Source organism: Chroicocephalus ridibundus, chromosome 8 (assembly GCF_963924245.1).
Source record: "Chroicocephalus ridibundus chromosome 8, bChrRid1.1, whole genome shotgun sequence".
NCBI lineage: Eukaryota > Metazoa > Chordata > Aves > Charadriiformes > Laridae > Chroicocephalus > Chroicocephalus ridibundus.
The window spans coordinates 3,688,813-3,700,903 of NC_086291.1; the positions used below are offsets into that span (position 1 = coordinate 3,688,813).

At 43.8% G+C, this 12,091-nt stretch overlaps 1 protein-coding gene across 4 annotated transcripts in view; it reads right to left on the reverse strand.

Moving 5' to 3' along the window:
• The window catches only part of PATJ (PATJ crumbs cell polarity complex component), a 157,772-nt gene extending 147,584 nt beyond the window's left edge, over window positions 1–10,188 (reverse strand). For 3 of the 4 annotated variants that reach the window (XM_063343083.1, XM_063343080.1, XM_063343081.1), the window contains exons 1-4: window positions 4,207–4,262; window positions 3,958–4,124; window positions 2,059–2,250; window positions 549–688 (exon numbers count right to left, since the gene is read on the reverse strand). In XM_063343083.1, coding sequence (XP_063199153.1) covers window positions 549–688; window positions 2,059–2,250; window positions 3,958–4,124; window positions 4,207–4,228 — 521 coding nt within the window. In that variant the 5' untranslated portion in view covers window positions 4,229–4,262. Of the gene's footprint in view, window positions 1–548; window positions 689–2,058; window positions 2,251–3,957; window positions 4,125–4,206; window positions 4,263–10,125 lie in introns of those variants that run through there. The other variant, XM_063343079.1, reaches the window with a different exon arrangement.
• Between the last annotated feature and the right edge of the window lie 1,903 nt (window positions 10,189–12,091).

Genomic DNA, 12,091 nt, shown 5'->3' on the forward strand with positions numbered 1-12,091 from the left:
CTTTTGTTGTTGGGTGAAAACCCACAGACAATACGGGAAGAAACTGCCTGAAGCCCTGATTCTATGATGACATCTGTGCAGGGATCTGTCGGGAGGACTGGATCTAAATTTACACAGGAAACAAACAGTAAAACCAACTATAAATAGGGTATTGTCATAGGCACATAAATAAAGAAACAAGGGGGGGGGAATCTTTCAGGGACACAATGCATAAAAATTCAGGAGGCGGCTAATTTTTATTTTCCTTGTATTCTCTTCCGAGTTTTCTTTTGTTTTTTAATCAGTACTCAAGATTCTCTTAAGTGAGTCACGATTTCTGGAAATTCCATTTATGAATGGCTCAGGTATTTAAAACTCATCTGAAAATCTGATCCTCAAAACATGAGTCCATTTAGTTGAAAAGCCAGAATTCAAGATACCACCAACAAAATATCCCAGAAGATAACCCAGACAAACATGTTAGTCTGATAGAGTTTTCAATGTGAAAGTCATGACTTTTCCCTTAATGGAAATACTGCAATTTTCCAATACAATTATAAAGATCTCACCTGTCAGCTATGCTTCCTGGCTGGACTTCTTTGACAAAGATACCAACTTCTCCCAAGCTGTGATTTTTAAGGGCAACCACACTAAATCCAAGACCTCCAACAGAAGGCTTTTCAATCTTTATTGATTCTACTTGTCTCCCCTAATAAAATAGAAAAAAATTGATTTACTAATTTTTAATGCAATAGAACGAGCTAGTTCAAAATTTATGAACACTGGGAGAATTATTCTCCTCCTAAGACTAAACAAAGGCAAAATACTGAATATGTTATTTCTATAAAAGCTCCTTCATTTATTATTTTTAATATAGCAGAGTATTGGATATGCAAGCACTCTGAGGTTCTGAAACCTCAGGGAATTTAAGAGCTGCTTTCACACTTCATTCACATTATGAGATGAATTCCAAACTGGATGAAAACTATGAACGAAGTGCCGTCTAGAGCAATATACTTGGGATTTCTGGAAATGCTGCATAGCTAAACTACATTACTTGTCTTCTGGCTCCCCTTGCTTTTAATGCCGATTTTTAGGTGTGCGTTCAAAAGATTGCAGCTTTTAAATAAAGAAATTAATTTCCTTCCCCCCCCCCGCAAGTTCACACTTAACGCTAAAAAAAGTTTGCTTTTGTGACTGCCTGCTTTTCAGTTCTAATACAAGATTTCTGGAGTTGTTTACTGGGAACCATCACTTAGAGAATGCACTGCTATCACAGCTGTTTTATCCAAAATAATGTGCAGTCTTTACCACTAAATCTTTTATCTGATGAGTTAATGACACACTAATGAGAAGAGTTATGCTCAAAATATTACAGCTACATTAAGGTAGTCAATTAGCAACAGTTACTTAATATAGAAAGGCATGACTAACCAATTAAATTAATGGTTCAAAGTAACACAGAACAATACATTTGTGGTATAAATGCCAATCCCACATGGGTGGATGTCTGCACCTGTACAACTTCCATAAGCATCTGGTACATGCTACATCACATGTTAATGAAATCAGCATCTGGCTGGCAAAGTTAAGACATACTAAATGAAAAGTTAAATAAAATACTACATGCCAGTTCTTTTAATCGTTTGCACTGTTCATATATTAACAAAGTTGGTACATTTCCAATTTAAAATGTACTTGATAAAACAAGTCTCTCCATCAAAACAAGTTTCTGCAGAAAACGTTCATTTTCAATTAAGTGTCATCAAATACCAGAAAATTTTTCTGGCAACTGAAATTTCTTTTCTACATTGATGTGTTTTGTAGAAAGTAGGACAAAAAAATTGGCAAAGGGGAAAAAAAAAAAAATAACCCACACCACCAAACCACTTGCCAGAGCTGACATTATCTTTCACAGGGAAAAGTTATCCTCACTTCTACTCTCTTACTGGCTTGGAAGCCCCACACTCCCAGATACACAACAGAAGTGCATGTTTGAAAATTTACTCCAAAAGCCTGCAAGAAAAAGTTTGGCATTAAAGGAAAATAAGTTTGGTTCACTAAGCCGGAGAGCCTTACCTTTGCCATCTGTTGGATGATTGCATTAAATTCATTAACTCCCAGGTTTGGAGTGAAGGTGGATGCTTTGAGTTCAGGTGAACTGCAAGGTACAGACACGCTCCCAGCAGCAACTGACTTGTCAGCAAACACTAGCAGCCCTCTCTTAGTAAAATCAAAATCTACTGACCGGTCAGGAGGCATATAATTGAGCTGTTGAAAATGAACAAAGATGTAGAAAAAAAATATTAAAAACAAAATAGATTTCCACACATATCATCTTGTGTGAAAAGTGCCAAAGCAGCAAGCATACATATGTTCATATATGCCTATTCACACAAATATACTCACCTGTATAAATTAGGCAATGTTAAGATATAACCTATAACAAGGCTACCACATCAAGTTTAAATTGTTTTTCGGAATGAAAAGTTCCCTGAATGTTTCAGCTGTGTTTCTACTCCCCTCATTTTCTCAATTTTTTTTCATCCTGCTTCCCTGCCCGTGCCCATTATCCTCTTTTCACCCTGATATTCCAGAAGCAACACATGCAAAAGCAACAACATTAGAGATGCACTCAAACACTGTTGCAACTGTCAGGTAAATCTAGACATTTTGGGCACAAGAATCCAAATTTCTTAAGAGTCACTTAGTCAGTAAGGAGCCAAAGGCCTGTCTGTATTACCTCCTCCCCAGAGACAGCCTAGGATACAAGCTAGCTATCATTGAACACGTTACCGTTGCTAGAACTTGCAGTTCAATGCTTAGTCCTGACAATGAAGAAATGCAGAAATATTCCAACTGCAACATAGTAAACTGAAAAATCCCATCCTCAATGAAACTGCTCATGAGGGACATGCTTAAAAAGAATTTCAAGAAAACCAAGATTTTCTACATATGATAATTCTGAACATTCTGGATATAAATTCCATTATGCCACAGTCACAAAGCATGATCTTACATAGGTTTGCATTTTCGTCTATCTTGAATAGCTTGCAGGCATGCATCCAAGCTTTGAAAGGAAGGAACAGGAGAAGATACAGTACCTTTGTGAACATGGGAAGGAGGGAAAACAAATGGCACAACTACTACCATGTCACCCTGGCAGGAACACGTGCAATACATTTATCAATGACAGAAAGATGGCATTGTCCCCCTGACCCCCACCCTCTGTATCTGCAGCTGGGCAGGTGCAGTTAACAGCAGAGACAGGGATTGCTGCTGCTTAGGGTATGCCAAGCTAGTCCCTGATTTTAAATTTGCATGCCTGATTCTGCTAACTGCTCAGTGAGACCTGTTCACACAGATGTGTCACTGATACCCATGTCCACAAGATCGAAGTGTCAGTTGGCGTTAGAAACCAATCCACACCAGTTCCTTCCACTGCTGGAGCCAAGTCGTTTTAAAGCTAGCTTGGGTACACCTGCATCAGAGCTTGGCAAATCTTCAGGCGTGGTTTTCTAGATTGTATTTCCCAAAACAGGTTAACCATTCCTGTACAAGTCAGCAGGAACTAAGTGATGATGTCTTTTAAGGAGAAAAGATGCTGCCAGATAGCTGATAAACAGCATTTAGCTTCTGTAAAAAACAAAGGATCCTCGTTCCAACTGCAGTCAGAACTCAAAGTACTAGAGCTGATGTCTTTTGCAGATGCTTTTCTATGACTGATGTGGTTCTCAATGCCTGCCTCTTCTGCATCCCTTTCAAAGCACATGTCCCCATGACCTGTTTGCTGTGATACCACTTCTCATTTCAGTAGTGACGCTTGACCAAAAAAAACCCAAAAGCCCAACACTGACTCACACCAAGTTACAGCTTATTAATGAGAGGGCCCTCATTAACACACGCCTACATACCTTGTTTTCAATTCCAAGTTCACTATAGTTATCATCACACCAACAATTGTAATTTTACACTCACTTGTTCCTTCAGTTGCTTGATGGATTGCTGGAGGGTCAGTATCTGGTTAAACAAAGGGCTCCTGAGTGTGTTACGCAAAACAGTCAGGTTTTCATTATGTTGGGAATCTCTTTTCTCACGCAGTTTTGCTTGCAGTCGATCAAGGATCTGCAGCACCTGCTGCTTATCTGCACCACAAAGTAGTACATGTTAGGAACGGAGCTTCATTTCTCTCTGCTTAACAAAAGTAATCACTTTCAGACTACATACCTGCAGCAGGATTTTCAGGCATGTTGAAGGGTATTTTTGGAATTACTCAGAATAACCTAGATGAGGTTTAAAAAAAATCAAATTAATAATTTATATATCCGAGCAGAATGCTAACAGATACACAGTCAATAAAAGCAATAATAAAATATTAAGCTAACTATAACAAATTTAATAAAAAAAAAAATAGTACTACCCCCTGTTGTTTACCCCAAGTTTTCAACAAAGCTCTCAATATAGCTAATTGCTGTATTGCGGCCTCAGCACATCAAATTTTTTTTCCTTGTTCTGTGTGCTTTTCCTTTCGCACACAGGAAGGAATATGAATAACCTTTTCCAATATGAGTAAAAATGCAGGTTATAAAAACAAACATTGGGCAAGAAAACTGAGACAACTAGGTTCAACCAAATTATTTTGAATATGGACATTAAAGTTGTAATGTTATTAAATATACATACAGTTTAAAACTTCCTATTATTTAAAAGGCACTTTCTTCTCGATTACTTTAACTACTTGTAGACCGTATTCTTATCATGATAGCTCTGCCCTGCCATATGACGATATAGGTGAAACCTTGCGTCTCCCTATAAAACAATGAAGTTCCCTCCACTCACGGGACAGCATGGCATTCGGGCCCAAAACTGGCCAAATCAATCCCAAGTCCAAGACATTCCTAAGGTAGGTTAGTTCTAATCACAGCGCTGATGTCAAACAGGTGAAAGCAGCTTGTTGCCTTCTCCTACGTGAGCTTGCCTTTTTCTTTTCTATGTACATGACAAGCTTTGAAGGAACAAAATATCCTTTATCACGCTCCTCTACGGTGCCAAATAGAACCGGTCTCCAACTGGGGCTGAGGCCTAGATGGCAGCATAAAAACAACAGACTTGCAATTAGCAGCGATGATAAATTTGTACCCTTACTTGCATGTTATTACGTTGATGTGGAGCCTGTCATTCTGAAATCTATCAAGGCAGTTATACCAAAACATACACGAGGAACAAGATTTCTTTACTTAGTACAAGCCTCTCTGAAAGAAGTCAGCCATTTAATAGCGCAATTTACATAATTGTAACTCTACCCAGGATATAACTGTGTATTTCAGAATGATATATTCAAAACTATTTTGGAACAAAAATAGCCATATATGTATTTAAAAAATCTCTGTATCTACTTTTTAAACCTTGCAATTCAAGAGTAGAAAGGGTCATAGGCATCTGAATGCAATAGCAGGGTAAGCACATCCCAGGGGCTCTCTCACAGCAGGACCTCTGACACTTTCAGCTCTGCCTCTGACACTGTCTGCGCTCACACTGAAAACATCTTGAGTTCTGAGAGAACCTTGTTATATTTAATGAAATATTAAGTATGCAGGTGAATATCTTATCTTCTGAAGAGTCAGATTAAGCCTAATCTGAAGCCTAAAAATTCATTTCCCTAATGAAAAAAAAAAAAAAAAAAAGTGGAGGTGTGTCACAAACCACAATTTCAGATTTATGCAGCCTTTACTGGATCTGAGCAGCTTTGGCTCCTGGAGAAATTCCTGCAGAACTCGGTGGGTTTGCATGGTTTCCACCCAGGGCCAAGCAAAATGAGCCGCTTTGCAAGACTATTAACAGATTTAGGAGGTCATTTTAAATCAAAGTCATAGCAAGAGTTGAAGTGGCAAACCCATACAACCCCTGAAAGATTTTCAGGAATGCATCTGAACTTTTGTAAGTGCTGCAGCTTTATTTTCTTTTCCATTTGAAATAAAACACTTCTAAGAGCACAGCAGCCTTTGATTCTGTGCTGAGATCTGATTCTGAAGAACAGATGAAAATACCATTTCCTTATACATTCCTGAGTCTTCATCTAAACCAAAAAGACAAAACCTCCTTGACTAAAAGTATTGCATGAACCTTAACAAAACACGACAAAGAATATGGAAATTTGTTCTTTCTTCCCAATTTAACTTCCCTCCATTCGCTTCCCTCCTCTATTTTTCTACTTCACACCAGCAGTTAAAAGAGAAAAAAGAAAACCTAAAGCAAGCGAACCAACATCAGAAAGGGATGCAAAATAACTCCTATGAGGAAAAGTGGCTTGAAACACCTTTAAACCAGCAGTAGGGTGAAGAAAAGATTAAACTCAGAAAAGAAATCCAGCATGGCAGGAAATAATGACAACTTGACAGCACCATGCCCATCTAATAGCTGCAGCCAGGAGGCTGGTCCAGCTCTCCAGCCCTTTTTCATGCATTTTGTTCTTCCCTTTCCATCTGTGTGTGCACTCATTCATCTGATCCCATAGTGAGCTGGAACAGGGAGCTAAACAGGCAGAACAAACCATCACATTTTGGTAGGGTGAGCTTTTTGCCCAGTCAGCTCTCAACTGCCAGCACTGGCAATGCAGGAGCGGGGCGAGAAGTGCCGGGGAAGCGGGACTGCACCTTGCAGCAGGCAGCGGCAGCAGCTCAGCTGCACTGGCAAACCGCACCATGAGAAATAGCCTGCGTCATTCAAAAACAGCCTCAAAGTGTGGCGCTGACAGTCTCCAAGATTAATCTTTTTTCCATTACAGCGTGTGTAACAATAGCAATTATGATGATGGGTACAGATCCAAGAAAGAAAAATTTAAGCAGAAAAATGTAGGTAAGAGAACCAGGCTCCATCTAGGCAGAAGTCCCCTGACAAAGGAGGTGCAAAAGGGGAGGAAAAAAAGATTAAAGAAAGTTTCAGCTTCCTGCTTGAGCTAAGAGCCATTGCAGACCACTCTGCGCCAGTGGACGCCAAAGTGGACCTCAGGTACAGTTCGTATAACAGTTCAAGTTTACACAGCACTTTGGGATTCCTCGTGATCAAAGCTGGCCTCCAGCCAGCTTGCAATGGTTTTTAATGATTTCTTTTTGAGCAATAAGTTAAAACCACCCTCAGTATTTCTTTGTTCTCCTTTCTTGCATAAAAAGAGAAGGGGGCGGGGGGGAAGTGTGTTATATTTTAGAGGAAACAGCTCCTTCTGATCTGAGGGGATCCCGGAAAATATAAGCTAATTTAAAGTTTTCAAGTAATGTGTAATTGAGGACAGGTCTCCAAGACTGCCTTGTAGGCACCAGAGAAACGCAGAACTCTATGTACTATTGAGCTGTTTATGTTTTGGGGCCCAAACACCTTATCATTAAACAATTTCCAAACACTGATGTTAAGTCCAAGCAAGGCATCAACAGACAGTTGCTAAATTAGGAGGTCCACTCCTAAATGATAATTTTGAAGTGATACAAAACACTATAGTCTGTCTTGTTAAAATCAGTTCACCCACTCCACATTCAACTTCCTTAGCTCCATTCTTGGATTTCTGCAGCCACTTATTTATCTTATTGGTAGACAAAACTGCAAACCTCAGTCCAAAATTTATGTCACAACTCCCAAAATAACTGTAAAATCATTGAGGAAAATAATGAATTTCAGGAAGTTTAGTGTTTTCTAACACCAGAAAAAACCCCACACTCCAGCACAGCATGCATCTGGGTTTTTACTGTCTTCACTTTTGAGAGCTGAACTCAACGCATCATAGGGAGCGGGAAAGTTTCATAAGGTTTTTGTATGAAATCCTAAGACTTGGATCTTCTTCAAAAGCAAACTAAGAAAAAAGGAATTCCCCCATGCTGATGCCAGCAGAGGTCATCAGAAGAGCTGAAAGGTTTAAGTCTTCCACTGCCATCACCTCCCTGCCAGACGCCTGCCACTTGCACGGAGACACAGGGCGCTCAACCCCGGCACATCCCAGAGCCAGAGGGGAACACGACAGCCCTGGCAGTGGCCTTGACAAACACCTGCCCTCCACAAAGGGCTGCTGAAAGACAAAAAAAAGGGTTTTCCTGCTGGGATCTGGAGGAGGACACGGTTTAGCCAGCAGATATTCTTCTGTCTGTTTCTCCCCGCCCACCTAACAACTACAACGGCTTCTGCCCTGCGTCCTTCAGCTTGGCCTCCAACAACCTGTGTCCTTCCAGGAGACGTGCCTGCAGGGAAGTCCTGCCTCATGGGAAGCTCTCCCTGCTCAGCATGGATGTAACCTTTTGGGCATTGGGTCCTTAATGCACAAGTGCTAACTGCTGCTATTTTTCAAAGGCTTCTAACACGGCCAATCTGAGCAGCCTGCCACAGGAACAGCCAACAGTACATCCCAATCCAAAGTCACCTTTCTGCACTAATGCAGTTGTAATTTTTCCTGGCCCCATTATCAGGAACGACCGATACGGTGCCTATTGTCTTCCTCATCAGAGATCACTGACTTGCAAAGTTTCAGACCAAACAGTTTAAAATTTGATAAAACCAAAAGGGAAACCAGCATTTGTCAGGGTGATCTTAATCCTAAATTGTCCTAACACAGCACCACCTGTAACTTCAGATATTAAAAATCATATCGTTTACACACCATCAAACAACTATGCACTGTGAAAAAACACTATTCTAACACATATTTTGCTGTCCTACATGTTATGCTCGGTTTTCCATCCTGGTAACGTACAGAAGAATTTAATCCAACCAAGCTTAGCATGCATACGCCTTTCAGATGAAACCACCAAAACCTGCTGTTCTGTGTAATGCTGCAGTGTTTATAAAAAGTGCTATAGAGCACGTGCTGACTGCTCCAGGCACTTGAAAGAAGGAAACAACCAAACAGTGCTCTGAGTACCTAAACACAAATACATCATACAGGGTAAAGCAGGTCAAAGCTAAAGACTGTTAAATATAAAAAACTTACTCCATGGGCAAACTGAGTGTGTAGTGTGTCCTGTTGTTACATACGATTGGCGACCACAAGAAGAGGAAAGCAAAACAAAAAATAACTCTGCGCCTGTGATTACCAGTCTCTATGCAGATCAAGAGGAGCCTTACTCACTCTCAAGGCATGCTAACTTTTAACAAGCAGAACCTGAATTCCTGCGGACTTCAGCCTCGAGGGAAGCGCCGGTGTGGGTCCTCTGATGTCTAATAGAAGGGTGAGCTCACGCCGAAGCCGTTCTCCGTGGAGCAATAACATAGTCTCAGAAACCTATTCTCACAAAGCTTGAGGAAAACTTGTTTCCCAGATCTAAATATTGTAATATTCTACCGGAATTAGGCAATAAATCCTAGAATCGCTATGATGAAAGTGTACATGACTAACAAATCACAACATGGTGAAGCAGAGTTGTTAGACCTGGAACCATACTGAATTTCTAAGCTTCAGAAATTTACAAGGAACATAAAGGAACTGGTCTCTTATCAATCAACTCCTAAATAGAGAAAAAAAAAGAGCCTGCTTCATTAGGAACCTCTGAGTTGACAGGCACTGATGGAACATGTTGCAAAGGGCGTGTTCCTTCCCTCGCGCCTCCTCTCCTCCTCACCACAGCCTCTCCGAGCAATGGGCACTGTCTGCACAACAAGATGACGCCAAGAGGGCTCCTGCCCCCCGGAGCGCCTTCGCTGGGGCCCTCATGGAACCGCTAACACCCCGGTGCATGAAGCCTCAAGGGGTTCCGCGGTGGGAGTCTCCGGCCAAGTGCAGGGTGGCAATCACACCGCGAGGGAGCCAGGAGACGGTAGGAAACCCTTCTACCGAGGATCCATGCCATGACCAAGCACTAGCCAGGCTGAAGAAGGCATTAAACTCCTCCGGAAGAGCTCTCACCACCAGCTGACCCTACCTACCCCCTCCCACATACCGCACCCGCCGGCGGCCCGGGCGTCGAGGGCAGCGAGGCCTCCCCTCTGGGGCAGGGCCGAGGGCCGCCCCTCCGCTCCCGGCCGCGCCGCCTTCTCTATCGAAACTCGAGCCCACGGCGGTCTGAGGGAGCCGGGAGGCCGAGCCGGGCAGGAAGAAGGGGAACCAGCGGCGGGCGCCCCTCAGCGCCGGGGGCGCTGCTGAGGCCGAGGGACGGGGCGAGGGGCCGGTACCTGCGGGCGGGAGGCGGCGGCGGCGGTCGGAGCAGCGCGATGGCCGCCGGCTCTCACCTGGGCGGAAGCGGGAAGCGGGGGGGGGGGGGGGGGGGGACGACGATCCCGCCTCACCTGCGGCGTAGGAAGCCGGGGCGGCGCGGCGGGAGAGCCGCCTCCCGGGGGACGGCCGGGCCGCATCCCTCCGGCGGGGGCGGGAGCCGCCAGCAGACCGTGTCCGGGGAGGCCCGTAGCGGCGGGCCGGGCCGGAGGGAGAAGCCCCGCTGGCGGCAAACCACCCTTTGGCTGCTCGCGGAGCTCCGGCTGAGCGGTACGAGCCCTCAGGTGCTGTGGGGAAGAGCGTGAGGTGGAGGCGGCTGGGGGCTCGGAGAAGGGGACGGGGAGGACGGGACCCCGCAGGCAAAGGCCCGGACGGGACGCTCGGTCTGGCCGCCGGGAGTAGTGGTTGCTGCACTGCAAAATGCAGAGCTTAAAAACCGAGGCGATTTTCAGGTGATGCTGACCTGCCCGTGTATTTATAAATCATAGGCCTAAAGGACATACATATCAACATGGCCACCAGACTGAGGGCAAAAAGTAGCTGTCGGCTCCGTAGAAAAGCTTTATGTGTACTCATTTGCAGTAAATCAGTGTCCAGACGTGAATTCAGAGCCGTTTTGAACTCAGATTTCTGTAGAGGCCTCAGCAGCACGGCCCTCAGCACTTCCACAGAAGGGGATGGCCAGAGCCCTCGGGGGACAGGGGCTCCGATGGCCTTAAGGGATTGTTATCGCTTTCCCCACGGATCATAGAAACGGCGATGGACAACTGCCTCTCCCAGCACTGCTCCCAATAGCATCCAAAACACACCTGCGGCTTCCCAGGGACACGGTGCCTCGCCTGGGATGGCTCGAGTCCCTGCGGCAAAGTTTTCCTACTTCTGAAACCTGTATAGTAGTCTGCTTTTAGATTTTTTTAAAGTACGTACACACACATAAAACGGTCAAGTGAAGCTCTCCAAAAATAACTTTTATTCTGCTATGCTGTTTCACTAGCTCATTTGCTGCAGATCTTACACAGCCCTGCTAGTTGCATAGGATAGGGGCTACAAAAGGTTTGGAAATTAATTTTACCTCAAAACTTTGGATTGATTCCCCTCCCGATAGTGCCTGTTTTGTTTTACTAAGCAATAGCTATTGCACTAGGGCACCTGACATAGAATCATAGAATCATTTTGCGTGGAAGAGAGCTTTAAGATGATCCAGTCCAACCATTAACCCAGCACTGCCAAGTTGCCACTAAACCATGTCCCTCAGCACGACATCTACGTGTCTTTTAAATACCTCCAGGGATGGCGACTCAACACGCTAAGAAGATATCCTTCTTTTATAAATTTCGCATTCCGAAGGCCTAACTTCCCAGTCTTCACCCTCACTTTTAATTAACGTAGCGCTCGTGCAAGGTGACAGTTTTCCTGACAGTGACGAACGGCCAGCCGTGTATTTATCCATCGGAGGGACGTGGCGCAGACAGCGGAGCCCAGGCACTTTCCTCGTGGGCGCACCTCAGCCCTGATCTCGGAGGGCCGAGTTCATGACGGAGCACACCCCGGCCCTGGCCTCTCTCTTCCCCTTGCTGAACGGAATATCAATTTTCATTTGCATACTTTGCCTGCTGAGCTCCAGACTGCCAGTTTAGTTTACACACATCTCCCAAAAAGCTGTTAGATGGCAATATTTTGCATCACTGGCTGAGCTCTTTGTCAACGATCCGTGCATTTTTAAATCCACGTTTTTACTGATTCTTTGAATATCTGGGACTATGACAAACTTTTCATTGGTACTGACAGACTCGCCTGTAAGTCACCATTCATTCACCAAAATAAGGACCGATAAAACCAAAAGACTCCCAGAAGGGCTGTGTAATGACAACATTCTCTTAAATACCAACACCTTCAAAACCAAATGCTAGAAAAACATGAAATAAC